Source organism: Eschrichtius robustus, chromosome 2 (assembly GCF_028021215.1).
Source record: "Eschrichtius robustus isolate mEscRob2 chromosome 2, mEscRob2.pri, whole genome shotgun sequence".
Lineage (NCBI taxonomy): Eukaryota > Metazoa > Chordata > Mammalia > Artiodactyla > Eschrichtiidae > Eschrichtius > Eschrichtius robustus.
Genome location: NC_090825.1, coordinates 161,635,848 through 161,651,349, shown reverse-complemented (window position 1 = coordinate 161,651,349; position 15,502 = coordinate 161,635,848). Strand labels below are relative to the sequence as shown.

General features: G+C 40.0%; 1 protein-coding gene across 1 annotated transcript in view; it reads left to right on the top strand.

Moving 5' to 3' along the window:
* The window catches only part of LOC137758999 (zinc finger protein 845-like), a 46,816-nt gene extending 36,290 nt beyond the window's left edge, over positions 1–10,526 (top strand). Inside the window, 1 exon segment of the mRNA XM_068534930.1 lies at positions 8,618–10,526. Coding sequence (XP_068391031.1) covers positions 8,618–9,951 — 1,334 coding nt within the window. The 3' untranslated portion in view covers positions 9,952–10,526.
* The last annotated feature ends 4,976 nt before the right edge of the window (positions 10,527–15,502 follow it).

The window sequence follows — 15,502 nt, the reverse complement described above, 5'->3', positions numbered from 1 at the left end:
TGGTGTGCTCCTATACTTGGATCCACTGAGCATTGGTGAGCCTTTCCATCTAAATTTCTGCCCTGTGGATCTTGGACATTTTCTTTTAGCAAGTTTTAATTTCCACCTTCAGTTTTCTCTATTTTCTCTTGATGGAATGCCTAATACCACCTGGACTTGTCTTCTAATTTTACCTTTTTATTAAAATTTCCATCTTTATGTTTTTTTTGTTCTACTTTTTGACAGGTTTCTTCAGTTATGTCTTCCAGTTCACCTATTGAGATTTTTAAAATATTTTTAATCAGCTTCATTAAAGTATAATTTACATGCAATAACATTCACCATTTTAAGTGTAATATTTGATCAGTTTTGACAAATTTATCACCAAATCAAAGGAATAACATTTTTGTCATCTCTAACCAAAAATTCCTTCTTACCTCTTTGCAATTAATCCCATCCCCTGTCCCCAGCCCCTGGCAACCACAGGTCTGCTTCTGTCACTGTGAGTTTACTTTTCCAGGATTGCTTTTCTGTTGCCTAAAAATAGTTGTTTCATTTTTTTCCCTGGTTTTCTAATTGTTTATGGCGGGAATTCTCTGTTGAGTTTTTAAATTCTGCCATCCTTTTTAATTTCCAAGAACTCTTGTTTTATTTGTAAGCTCTTATTCGTGTTTTACAATTGTAATATTTTACCTCTAAACATAATGATTTCCAAAAACACTTTCATCTTCCTTTATAGGCACTGTGTTCTCAAATTTTCTCTTTGATTGTTTTGATATCTCTTTGGTATCTCTTTCATGTTAGAGGCTTTCCTCAGTTGGGAGAGGGAAACCTTCCAGCTCCTCTGAGTTGGGGAAGGGATCTGAGGGCATAAAGCCTTCATAAACTGACCTTAAACCAAAACTCCTTATTTTATCCTCCCCCCTCTCAGATGTACTTGATAGTGCCAAGTCTTGAAACTTTTGATGATTTGGAGGAAATTGGGTTAGTTTCTGGTCCCTCCCTGGGGGTGACCTCTTGACTACATTGTATAGGGTTTCGATCATACTACTTGCATGCCTTGCTTGATACCCTAGAGTTATTGATATATAGTTTAAAACCATACTTTTTTTTTTTAGTGTGGCCCAATGCAGCTACAGGTACTGCTCCTAATTCAGCCCCCGTGAAGTGACCTGGGCCCCAGTGAGAACTGACTCTGAGGGTCCAGTCTTTCCCCATCTCAGTTCATCTTCAGCATGGTGAAACCAGGGTGTGTTTGACCCCCTCTTGATACACAATTAGATGAGTGTTTTCCTGTAACACAAAACATTAAAAAGCCAATTTTCTCATATATAGGTGATGTTTTATGATCACAATCAAGAAAAGGCTTTAATAAACATAGCTATCTAATAGCTGCTAGAAAAGAAAGCTAGCAATTGGTTGTTTTTATTGAGCCAAATTATTATTTTTGAAAGCCACTGCCAGATTGTTTAAAGTAAACTTTTATTGAAGTAATACTAACACAGGAAAATACATAAATTATAAGTGTACAGCTCATCAGATTTTTACAGTATAAATACATCTGTATAACCAGCACCTGTATCAGGAAATAAAATGTTCCTAGAACACCAGAGATCCCCTCCTATCCCCTCTGTTTCTTTTGTCCTGAAGATAATTACTACCCTGACCATAACTTTGTTTTGCCTATTTTAAAACTTTTTATAAATGGAATCTTACGTGTCTACTCTTTTGTGTCTGGCTTCTTTGCTTCCACAGTGTATTTGAGATTCATCCATGTTGTCATATGTAGCAATAGTTGGTTCATTCTCATTGAGGTATGATATTTCACTCTGTAAACCTACCACTATTTATACATTCTACTGTTGCTAGACATTTGGTATATTTCTGGCTTGGAGCTATTATCAGTAATACTGGAACTATTATGAACATTCTTGTACATCTTTTAGAGAATGTACGTTATACATTTCTCTTGAGCATATAGCTAGGAGTACTATGTTCATGAGTAGGCAAGCTTTTTTTTTTTTTTTTTTTTTTTTGGCTGCATTGGGTCTTAGTTGCAGTGCACGGACTTCTCTCTAGTTGTGGCGTGAGGGTTTTCTCTTCTTTAGTTGTGGTGCACAGGCTCCAGGGCGCGTGGGGTCTGTAGTTGTGGCGCGGGCTCCAGAGTGCGTGGACTCTGTAGTTTGCGGCATGCAGGCTCTCTAGTTGAGGCATGTGAGCTCAGTAATTGTGGCTTGTGGGCTTAGTTGCCCCACGGCACGTGGGATCTTAGTTCCCTGACTAGGGATCGAACCTGCGTCCCCTGCATTGTAAGGTGGATTCTTTACTACTGGACCACCAGGGAAGTCCCTGCAAGCTTTAATAGAAACCGCCAAATAGTTTTTTTAAGTGGTTATACCAGTTTATACTCCAGCCAGCAGGATATGAGGGTTCCATATCCTCTTATATACTTAGTATTGTCATTAAAAATTTGTTTTTCACCATTCTAGAGGATATATGGAGTATCTCATTGTATCTCAACTTATGACTGATGAAGTCGATCATCTTTTCATTTTTTTATTGATCATTTAAATATCCTCTTTTGTAAAGTATCTGTAAGTCTTTCCCCTATTTTCTATTTAGTTGTCTAATCTTTCCTTAATGATATATTGTAGGGTTGTACATTTGGGATTTGATCCTCTGTCATATAGATACATATGCATTATAAATATCATTTCACACTTTGAATAATGGTGTTATTTGGAAAACAGAAGTTCAAAATTTTTAGGATAGTCCAATTAATTGGGGTTTTTCTTAACGTTAATGCTTTTTGTGTCCTACTTAAGACATTTAACGCCATGAAGATCTTCTGTGTTTTCCTTTAACAGCTTTATTCTTTTGTTTTTCATATTTAGGTCTACAATCCACATGGAAGATTTATTTTCATTATTTTCCATAAAGGTATTCAGTTGACCCAGGATCATTTACTGAAAAGACTATCTTTTTCCCCATTGTACTGCAGTGTACCTTTGTCATACATATGGGGACTGCATGTACATAGGTCTGATTCTGGGTCTATAATCTGTTCCACTGGCCTGTTTATATACAGACTGGACTTCCTTAAATGTTCAGAAGAATTCACTAGTGAAGTCATCTCTGCTTGGAAATTTCTTTGTGAGAAGGTATTAAATGGAAGATTCAATTTATTTATTAGATGTAAGACTGTTCAGATTTTCTGTTTCTTCTTGCATCTGTTTTGATACACTATACCTTTCTAGAATTTAGTCTTTTAATTTATTGGCATAAAGTTTCCTCGTTATGTTATTATCTTATAAATCTCTTTAGAATTTGTCTTGATGTCACCTTTATCATTCTTGATAGTGGTAATATGTGCCTTCTCTCTTTCTCCATTAGCCTTGATAGAGGTCTATCAATTTTTTATTAAGTTATCGATTTCTGTTATTTTTATTATTTCTTTCCTTCTCCTTTGTATTTAATTTGCTATTTTTCTGATTTCTTGAGATTGATAATTGATACAGAAAGATAGATGTACATTTCCTTCTAACCATGCTGTAGCTGCATTTTGTAAGTTCCATTTCATGGTTCTATTATCATTTAGTTTAAAATATTTTCTAATTTTTGTTTTGATTTCTTCTTTGCTTTATCAGTTATTTAGAAATATATGGACTAGTTTTAAAACATCTGTGGATTTTCTAACCGTCTTTTTGGTATTTTGTTATTCATTTCTGGCATAATTCCACTGAGTTCAGAGTACACATTCTGAATGATCTCTGCCCTGTGAAATGTGTTCATACTACTTCACATCCCACTATATGTTCAGTTTTGGTAAATGTTCTATATGCACTTAAATATGTATATTCTGTCATTGTTGGGTATAGTGTTGTAAGTATATCATTTAGATCAAGTTTGTTTATCTTGTTATTCAGATCCCCTATTCTTTTTTTTTTATTATTAATTAATTAATTAATTAATTAATTTTTGGCTGTGTTGGGTCTTCGTTTCTGTGTGAGGACTTTCTCTAGTTGCGGCAAGCGGGGGCCACTCTTCATCATGGTGCGTGGGCCTCTCACTATCGTGGCCTCTCTTGTTGCGGAGCACAGGCTCCAGACGCGCAGGCTCAGTAGTTGTGGCTCACGGGCCTAGTTGCTCTGCGGCATGTGGGATCTTCCCGGACCAGGGCTTGAACCCGTGTCCCCTGCATTGGCAGGCAGATTCTCAACCACTGCGCCACCAGGGAAGCCCAGATCCCCTATTCTTAATGGTTTGATTTCTGAGTTATTGAGAATGGTATGTAAACATATCTCACTATCACTGTTAAGTTTTCTCTATTTTTCCTTTTTATTTTCTCAATTTTTACTTTATACATTTTGAAGTTATATTATGTGAAAATGTAGATTTGTTATATTTTCCTAGATAATTGAACCTTTTGTCAATATGAACTATCTTAAAGCCTGTTTTCTCTAATATTATGAGATTTGTCTGATATTAGTATAGGTATACCAGCTTTCTTGTGGTTAGTTCTTGCTTGATAAATCCTTTTCCATTCTTTTCTTTCCTTTTATTTCTGGATCTATATTTTTGGTATTTCTCTCCTGAGTGCCATATAGTTGGATTTTATTTTTTTAATCCAGCCTCACAACCTTAGTTTTTTAATAGGATAATTTAGACCAATTACTAATATGTATAGGATTGGATGTCTGCTATTTCATTATTTAATTTTAATTTTACTCACCTTCTATAAGTCCGTTTATTTTCTTGTCTTGCCTTCTTTTGAATCAACTATTTTTATTGTTCCGTATTCCAATGAGCTTGTATCTTCTTTAACTAGTCTTAAAGACTGTATGAGCTTGTATCTTATTTAACTAGTCTTTTATTGGTTAGTCTAATAAGTAAAACCAGCTTATTACTATCCAAAATAAATAATTCCCAGGCAATGCTAATAGCTTAAAACAATTCTATTTTCTTTCTTTCATTTTTTGTGTTATTTTTGCTATGTATTTTAATTATGTATATATTTTCAGCCTCTCAAGACATTATAATTATTGTTTTGTGCAATAATATTTTTATTTACCCACATATTTACTCTTTCCATTGCCTGTTCTTACTTTTACACCTGGGATTATCTTTCTTCTGCCTGGAACACTCCTTTTTATTTTATTTTTTTAATATGGGCCTGCTGTTGACACAATCCCTGTTTTTATTTGTACGGAAATATCTATTTCATATTTACTTTTTTGGGACATTTTGTTTCTATTGAGTTCTAGTTTAGCAATTATGTTCTTTCAGCACTTCAGATGCTATTTCATTGTCTTCTTTTTTTTTTTTTTTTACACAATTACAGAGCTATTTTTTAAAATTTATTTATTTAATTTATTTTTTTATTTTTGTCTGCGTTGGGTCTTTGTTGCTGCACGCAGGCTTTCTCTAGTTGTGGTGAGCAGGGGCTACTCTTTGTTGCGGTGCGCGGGCTTCTTGTTGCCGTGACTTCTCATTTTGCGGAGCATAGGCTCGAGGTGTGCAGGCTTCAGTAGGTGTGGCATGAGGGCTCAGTAGTTGTGGTTCACGGGCTGTATAGCGCAGGCTCAGTAGTTGTGGCACACAGGCTTAGTTACTCCACGGCATGTGGGATCTTCCTGGACCAGGGCTCGAACACATGTCCCCTGCATTGGCAGGCGGATTTTTAACCACTGCGCCACCAGGGAAGTCCCTATTTCATTGTCTTCTGTTTTCCCTTGTTTTTGGTTGAAAAGAGAGCTATCAGTTTTATTTTTTTCTCTTTTAAAGGTAATATATTTTTTCTCTCAAGGAAATTTCAAATTAGTCTTATGTTTTCAGTAGTTTTACTATGGTGTACCTAGGTGGATTTTCTCTGAATTTATCCTGCTTGGAGTTTGTAGTGCTTCTCAAATTCATTTTTCAACCTTTTTTTAAAAAAATAGTGTTTTTGCCCCATTCTTTTCCTCCTCCCATTCCAGAACTACAGTCACACGTGTTAATAAACATTTTCACCATGTCTTATATGTCTCTTTAAATTTTTTCCTCCAGGTTTTTACCATGGATATTTTCTGCCTATGTATTTTTTTTAGTTCACTATTCCTCTCTTCTGCTATGTCCGATATGCTGTTTTTTAAAAATATTTATTCATTTTATTTATTTATTTAAAAAAATTTCTTTTGTCTGTGTCAGGTCTTTGTTGTGGCATGCAGGATCTTCTTGTTGCAGCGCACAGGCTCTTCGTTGTGGCATGTTGGCTTCTCTCTAGTTGTGGCATGTGGGTTTTCTCTCTCTAGTTGTGACGCTTGGGCTCCAGAGCACGTGGGCTCTGTAGTTTGCTACACATGGGCTCTCTAGTTGAGGCGCGCAGGCTCAGTAGTTGTGGCGCGTGGGCTTAGTTGACCCGCGGCATGTGGGATCTTAGTTCCCTGACCAGGGATCGAACCCCTGTCCCCTGCATTGGAAGGCAGATTCTTTACCACTGGACCACCAGGGAAGTCCCAATGTCCGATATACTGTTAAAGCTATCTATTCAGTTCTTAATTTCAGTTATATTTTTCAGTTCTAGAATTTTCATTTGATTCTTTTGTTCCAATTCTCTGTTAAAATTCTCATTCTTATCTGTTTTATTGAACATGTTAGTCACACTTATTTTAAACCCCATGTCTGATAATTTTGGTATCTGAGTTCTGAGGGTCTTTGTCTATTGTCTGTTTTTTTCTCTTGATTCAATAATTTCTTAGTACTCCTGGTACTTTTTGACTGAATCCTTGACATTATGTGTGAAGGAGTGAATAGGCTCTGGATGATGTTATGTTGCTCCAGAGAAGATTTGCCTTGCCTCTGGTAGACAGCTGGAGTACAAGCAAACCACCCTAATCCATCCACCCTGGGACTCATTAGCTGGAGATTGGGTTGAATGTTTGTGAAGCTTTACCTATCTCTTGTTTGCTCTTGCTGCTAGGTTGTAGCCCTCCAGGAGTCCCAACCGAGAGCTTTACACGTTTACTCTGACCACTGTTCACCCCACAGCCCCCCAGAAGGTCCTGAACTCCAGTTTTTGGCTCAACAGTACTGTAAGACTATAGAGAATTCTGAATTTCTGCTTAGCTTAGTCTCTTGCCGTGAGAAGCTTAAGAATTCAGCAAATTCTCTGAGGAAAAAAAAACACTGTTAGGATCACCTCTATATTTCCCTTCTATCCCAAATATTAGACTATCACGTTGGCCTCAAGTGATATCTGATGCCTTTAGACAGATTTTTTTTTTTTCAATTCAGATTTTTCGGGTGTTTTTTGCAAGAATCTGGTCTTCCACAGGCTACTCTGTCAGGTCCAGAAGGAAAAGTCAGTTCTTAAGATTTTGAGATTTGGCAAACCTGGTGTCTAACTTTAAACATTCTTTGTTTTGAGCAAGGATATATTATTCTAAGCTCACAAGGATTTTAGCCTTAAAGTGCACCTGTTTAACTTTCTTTTCCAGGTAAGTACAAGGAGTTTTATTATTATTATTATTATAGCTCTTTATAGATTTTCTAGAGTGAGTAGGAGAAAAAAACATTGAGGGAGGCTTGTTCTTGATAGGCTTTCCCAGGAATCTTTGCATCATCTGTGTTAGTATCAAGCCCTTATCATGCATTTCTTAGTACAAAGTCTTAAATAGACTTAACACAAAAGACAGATATTCACAAATATGTACAGAAAACTAGTATGCATTCAGAACTCTGCTTGTTAATATGAGGATACCCATGAGACCAAGTGAGACTGTTGTTGAGTAAGTGTGAAATTTGTTTGTGGGGAGAGGAATCATTTTGTCAGACAATTCTTGGGACCTTGGCCCAGATCCCAGTAGCAGAGTCCCATTTCTAATGACTAGTATACTCCTTTCCCCAAATTCAGGGCCTTGCCTCCAAGACATACTGGATATATCCTGGCAGATTTGCTGCTTTGTTCCTAATTTTTTATACTCACATATACATCCTCATGGTACATTTTCCTTATATTGATGTCACATTATTGATATAGGTTTGAAGATGTTGCTTCCTCACCGGTAGCAGGAGGTTCTAACTTTATTAGTAGATATCAGTGTTTCACAGGCTCTACAGTAGCCTAACTTTTTATTTTCCATCTGAATGCTAAAATGAGTCTATAAAACATAAATGCTGGTTTTAGTAGTTACTCCGAAGCTGAACTTTTTTTCTACCAAGTGTTGACCTCTAGTTTTAATGGTTTCTTAAGGTCACATCTAGGTTATTTTAAAAACCATATCACTAAAACAGATAAGGTACATTTTTTTCTTACCTGTTAGCATAGTGTGGTCTTACAGGTTTTTTTTTGAGGCTTCAAAATTCAGGTAACTTCTCTGTAATCACGAAGAAAATAAATATTGTACTCAGGATCCCAGCTCAGGCCTGTGACTTCTGAACGCCAGCTCCAAGCTCTCCTGCTTCATACATTGTATAGTTGTCAACCCCTTCCTGCCATGTCCTCTGTTCACCTCTTCTCCCTTTTCCTGTTTTATCTTCACTTCAAGAAATCTTCAAAATTACAACCTCTCTGTTAGCATTATAAACAAGGTCACGTTCTTATCCCAACTAGATGTTTTACTAGGATAAAACGGACATTTTTATTTTTGATATCTTTCAGACTGGATGACTACACCTGTGAGTAAGAAATCAACTTTCAAGGCAGATATTCCTGAAGGAGAATTGGGTCAGTGGATGATAAAGGAAAGATTCACTAGAGATAGTCACTGGAAATATGATACACTGTTGGAATGGCAGCATGGAAGCCAGGAGATAAAGTTGCAGCAAGTGATGCTTGCTCACGAGAAAACTTCATCTGTGGTTGGTGACAAGAAATGTGATGAATCTGGAAAGCACTGCACCATGAGCTCATCCTTTGTTGAGAGTCAGGGATATCAATCTAGCAAAAATGCCTTTGAGTGTAGTGAGTGTGGAAAAGTCTTCACTAAGAGTTCAACCCTCAATAAACATCAGAAGATTCATACTGAAAAACTTAATGCAAATCGGAAAATTCTTATTAAAGAGAAGCGATATGAATGTAGAGAATGTGGGAAAGCCTTTCACCAGAGCACACACCTCATCCATCACCAAAGAACTCACACTGGTGAGAAGCCGTATGAATGTAAGGAATGTGGCAAGGCCTTCTCAGTGAGCTCCTCACTTACTTATCATCAGAAAATTCATACTGGAGAGAAGCCTTTTGAATGCAACTTATGTGGAAAAGCTTTTATCCGAAACATACACCTTGCCCACCATCATAGAATACATACTGGAGAGAAACCTTTTAAATGTAACATATGTGACAAAGCCTTTGTGTGCAGGGCACATCTTACCAAACACCAGAATATTCATAGTGGAGAGAAACCCTATAAATGTAATGAATGTGGGAAGGCCTTCAATCAGAGTACAAGTTTTCTTCAGCATCAGAGAATTCACACTGGGGAGAAGCCTTTTGAATGTAATGAATGTGGGAAGGCTTTCAGGGTGAACTCTTCCCTTACTGAACATCAAAGAATTCATACTGGAGAGAAACCTTATAAGTGTAATGAATGTGGGAAAGCTTTCAGGGATAATTCATCCTTTGCTCGACATCGGAAAATTCATACTGGAGAGAAACCTTACAGATGTGGTTTGTGTGAGAAAGCCTTCAGGGACCAATCAGCCCTAGCCCAGCATCAGAGAATTCATACTGGGGAGAAACCTTATGCGTGTAATATATGTGAGAAAGCATTCAGTGACCATTCAGCCCTCACTCAACATAAGAGAATTCATACTAGAGAAAAACCTTATAAATGTAAAAACTGTGGGAAAGCCTTTATCCGAAGTACACACCTGACTCAACATCAGAGGATTCACACAGGAGAGAAACCCTATAAATGTAATAAATGTGGGAAAGCTTTCAACCAGACTGCAAACCTCATTCAGCATCAGAGACATCATATTGGAGAAAAGTGATATGGAAGAGCTTTGAGACTAAGTGTATTAATTATTGAATGCAAGAGAATTTCCATTCTACAGAATAACCATGAAAGCTTACATGAAGATAGTCATTTTATTTACTGAGAGTCAAGGTTCACAGTAGTGTGGGTTTTGAGAACTTAATGGCAAACACTCATAGTTCAGAACTGCCTCAGTTGAATAGTCTGAATTAGTCTGAATTACCAAGTATCAGAACCAAAATGGACCTTCATTTACAACATAGAAATTAGTTGACCATTAAGAGAAATTATAAAATTGTAAAAATTGAGAAGCACAGGAACAAAAAACTAAGAAAATGGTCTATAAGCATTTTACTGTACTTGATTCTCTTATATAGGAGGGTTTCTACCTTTAATGGAACCCTTTGTTTTCCTCACCCCCGCTGCTTACACCCAGTGTAAAGAAAGTGCAGTCACCTGTGCATTGGCCCAGGAGTTACTTAAATTATGCTTCCCACCTTCTGCTTCAAACCACCTTTTGTCAGATTTCCCTGGTTTGTGTGTCCGTTGGCTTCTTACCTGTATTCTTCTCCTGGGACAATTCATTTGAACCGTGTGTTGCTTTTTTTTTTTTTTTTTTTAAAGATTTATTTATTTGATTGATTGATTGATTGATTGCTATGTTGGGTCTTCGTTTCTGTGCTAGGGCTTTTCTCTAGTTGTGTCAAGCGGGGGGCCACTCTTCATCGCGGTGCACGGGCCTCTCACTATTGTAGCCCCTCTTGTTGCAGAGCACAGGCTCCAGATGAGCAGGCTCAGTAGTGGTGGCTCACGGGCCTAGTTGCTCCGCGGCATGTGGGATCTTCCCAGACCAGGGCTGGAACCCATGTCCCCTGCATTAGCAGGCAGATTCTCAACCACTGCGCCACCAGGGAAGCCCCCCGTGTGTTGCTTTTTGATTTAGCAACTCCTAACTGATAACATCACGTCACTTACTACCACTCAGTTTGCCCTTGAAGACTGTGGTGATCTGACCTCACACACAGTCCATGATTCTGGATGTTGCTCCAAACCCAGCTTTCAGAACTCAGGACCCCTATCTGGAAGGCAGAGGTTGATCAAAATTCCTGAGTTACCCAGTTCCTCTGGGCTTCAGTTTGACTCTGACCCTGGGGTAATCCCTAAAGTAGGGGCTTAATCTGTGCAGACATTCCCCCAGCCAGTTGTTCTGCACTGTAGTTACGCTACACACAGCAGTCAGGGGCATGCTCAGCTTCGGATGTGATGATCCCATCCCTAGAGATGTTCTGGGCCACTGCCACTTCTGTGACTTGCATTTCCTGATGTGCATCTGACAAGGGAGGTTAGAGCCTCAAGGGAGTTGTCAAAAGGCTCTCACCCACTTTTTCCCTTGGCTGGGCAGTCCTCTGTGTCCACTGCATTAGCGTATATTTGTTACTCCCAGAATATTGAACTGCTGCATCCTAGTTCTTGCCCTGCTTTTGTCTACTTTTCTGAAGGTATCAACTCTGTTCACAGAAAACACAGAGAGCTTTGAATTTCTGATTTTGCATTTGGAAGTGGCCATTTCCTGTCCTCCACCTGGGTATTCCACCACTTAAAGATTACCCCATTCTGACAGTGGTGAGCAGCATGTTGAGTAATTCCATGGAGTAGTCAACAGCACCATGACATTCTCTGGCAGGGGCAGTGTCCACGCCCAGAAGTCTGAGTGATACTCTAGTCCTGCAGGTACAGTTCCTTCACTATTTTTAATTCTTCAGTGCTGTCAGTAGAAATCACAGATAAAATAACATCTGTGTCCCTTCACACACAGCCTCTGGGGGCACCTCCCCTTCCCCACCACAAAGAATGGGGAGCCCACACTACTGCAGGCTGGAGCACACTACAGCATGAAGGTAGAAGAGCAAGTCAACTGTTGTCTGGGAAGCAGTGTGACAGGTTCCTGGTCTGTGGAAGTGCTCTCTATCAAGTTGGGCAACTGCCGGCCCCTACAAATGCTGCACCTCAGCTCCAAGTTACAGGAGAGGATAGTCTGTCATGGTGGAATCAGGACTTCAGGTTGAACATAGACTTGGAAGCTTCCAGCAGCTTTAAATACCCAAGTTCTCTAAATTCAGCTCCCACCTAATACAGGCCACCTGTGTGGGTAGGCATCTCCTGTTAGATGATCAGCAACTCATCCTTTCTCCCCTATTGAGCTTCAGGTGAAGCAGCATTTCAAGAGGTTGCTTGGAACTCTCCATGCCCTGGGCCCACACATGTTCATCTGCAGCCTCACATGGCTGGCAACCCGATTCCACAATAAACTTGGAAAACTGCTCACTGCTACAGAGATCTGCCTTCAGTACTATCCCTGTGGCCCGCCTTTTCCTCACTATTACCTCCTTGCCTTGAATCCCTCACAAGGAACATATTTCTCAGCTCGCTTTGTTGTTCCTTTTGTTTGTTTTTAATGAGAGCTGCTGCCCCTTGGGATGTGCTTGCAGTTGGGCTAAGGCCAAGACCTGCTGCCACTCATCCCAGGGGCAGCTCCAGCAGCTGTTCTTCCACCAGCATTAGTGCAGTCTGAAAGCCCTCCATATGATTACAGTCCACTTTCCCTGAGCCCACCACTGTCAGGCTTGGGTCTTCATGAAATTAGACCTCTGAGATGCCTAGTCACTAATCCCTGGCTGGGGAGGCAAAAAGTAAATGGCCTATTAGAAATGCCTGAGTCAACTTGGATATATTTATGATAGTACTCTTCATCTGACCAGACCATTAGCAGAGGCTTTATTATATTCTGCCATATGATTAACACCTTATGGTATGACCTTCTCAACTAAGTGAGCCAAAATTTGCCTGGGTGCTATTTCATACTTTTTAAATCTGAAGTAGGTTCTCCACACTGGCAGTCTGACCTTTGGCTTAACCCCCCAAAATTGCGTTTTTGAGAACTCTGAGTTAAAGTCCCTCAGCCACCTTTTCTTCTGCCAGCTGATCTGCATGGTATTAGACAAGAGTTGAGCAATTATTTATTTTTTTAAATTTCTTTAACATACTTTATTTCATAGTATTTTTCATGAATACCTTGTTATAGAAAAAGTCTAAAGTAATGTAGATAATATTAAGCTTATATTGGTGAATTAGTTTGTAAAAAATATATTCATATGAATTGTCTTATCTGTGCCTAACAAGAGTTGAGCAATTATTGACAGGGACTTTTCTCTACCCCATCCTCCTAGGAGGAGCAGTTCATTCTGCACCTCGCTTTTCTAGTTTTACTGATAGACACCGTGACAGAAGATGAGGACCACTGTTTGGGACACTCCAGGGTTAGATGGTAATGTGCCATCCTCAGCACATCCAACCCATCCCCCACTACTCCCTACTGGCACAAACACTTCCCAGCACACCCACGACTATGCCATCTCAAGATAACGGGTCTGGGGCTTCCCTGGTGGTGAAATGGTTAAGAATCCGCCTGCCAATGCAGGGGACATGCGTTCGAGCCCTGGTCCGGGAAGATCCCACATGCCGCGGAGCAACTAAGCCCGTGCACCACAACTACTGAGCCTGAGCTCTAGAGCCTGTGAGCCACAACTACTGAGCCCACATGCCACAACTACTGAAGCCCGCATGCCTAGAGCCCATACTCTGCAACAAGAGAAGCCACCACAGTGAGAAGCCCACACACTACAACGAAGAGTAGCCCCCGCTCGCTGCAACTAGAGAGAGCCCGTGTGCAGCAATGAAGACCCAATGCAGCCAAAAAGGAGTAAAATAAATAAAATTTTAAAAAAATAACGGGTCTGTGCATGCGACAGAGGAAGTGGTGAGCCAGTCTACCCAATCCCTTCATCTGGACTCAGAGAAGCAGACCTAGAACCCGTCTCCCACACCAGCACTCTCCTAGGGTGCTTTGGAATTGCCCAGTGGGTACACCCCTTGGAAGTACCAATTCTACTCTTCCTGGGGAAGCCTTTGAGTAGAGAATTAGCATGTAGACTTTGTTATATTCTTCAATGTCCCCAGGTTCCCATGAATAGCCACTGAAAGTGCCATCTCCTGAGGGAAAAAATAATTGCTCCAAGTTTCCCCTTTCAAATTCCTCTAATTCTTCTCTTTTTTAAAAAATAAATTTATTTATTTATTCATTCATTCATTCATTTTTGGCTGCGTTGGGTCTTTGTTACTGTGTGCAGGTTTTCTCTAGTTGCGGCGAGCGGGGGCTACTCTTTGTTGCTGTGCATGGGCTTCTCATTGCAGTGGCTTCTCCTTGCGGAGCATGGGCTCTAGGTGCGCGGGCTTCAGTAGTTGTGGTACGTGGGCTCAGTAGTTGTGGTTCGCGGGCTCTAGAGCACAGCCTCAGTAGTTGTGTCGCACACACATAGTTGCTCCACGGCATGTGGGATCTTCCCGGACCAGGGCTCGAACCTGTGACCCCTGCATTGGCAGGCGGATTCTCAACCACTGCACCACCAGGGAAGCCCTAATTCTTCTCTCATCAGGTCTTCCTCATCTCCAGCTGATTGATTTTGCACCTCGGTTCTCCCTGTCCACGTAAGTTTGCCTAACTTAGAGAGCAGCATCTCACCAACATGTTGCCTTCCTCCATATTCAGCGACTGCTTTTAAAATGGCACCTTGACCCTGCAGCAGACTAGGGCTTCCAGCCTCAGAGTCTTGAAACAAAATAGCCCTAAACCGCACACATGCCTTCAGTTGAGAAAATGACCACGTTTAATTCCCTTACACGTGAAATTAATCTAAGAATGCATAAACTCCAGCTGTCTAATTCCTTACCCTGTTTGTACTTTGCCCTACCCGCCTAGGCTGGATTAGCCAGCAGGATAATCAAAATGCTCCTACCCTACTCCATACTGCAGTGGGAAGGTGCCTAGCTTCTTGGCCCACCTCAATTCCTGCTAAATGTATTTTGGGTAATATTTTACTTTTAATGTTTTTATACCAATTTGTGAAGGGAAAAAAAATACAAAGCTCTATTGTTCCCATCATTCAAGGGCGTCTCCGTTGTGCTCATGATCATTCTCTGCCTGTGTCAGGATTTGGTCATGTGGATGTGTCCCTCCTCGTTCTATGTGTTACCCTGTACACCGCACGTCACTATCCTCACCAAAAAAAAAAAAAAAAAATGTTGCCGTAAGAATTATTCATCAGTGTGTCTTTCTGAAAATAAATGAGAAAAGTACCCAGTGTTCTAAGATGTGCAAGCTGCCTGTATCTAATTAGATATCACTAAGACATGGCCAGAAATCGGCTTCTGAGTGTGTTTACCTTTTTATGGCCAATCTGGTCCTAGCTCCCCACAATGACTATCCAAACCTACCTGACCCCAGAAACCATAGCGTTCAGGCTGTGGAATATAAAGAGCTGTGTCCCCAGTCGCTGGGGATAACAGTTAACATTTGAGGGCATACCCTGTGCCAGGTACTGTCGTAAGCACTCTGCATATATTAACTCACTTAATCCTCATAATTATGTGAGACCATTTCTACCATCTCCACTTGAATGTTGAAGAGAGAGGACTGAAAACTTGTCAGAAGTCACACAACAACTGGTAAA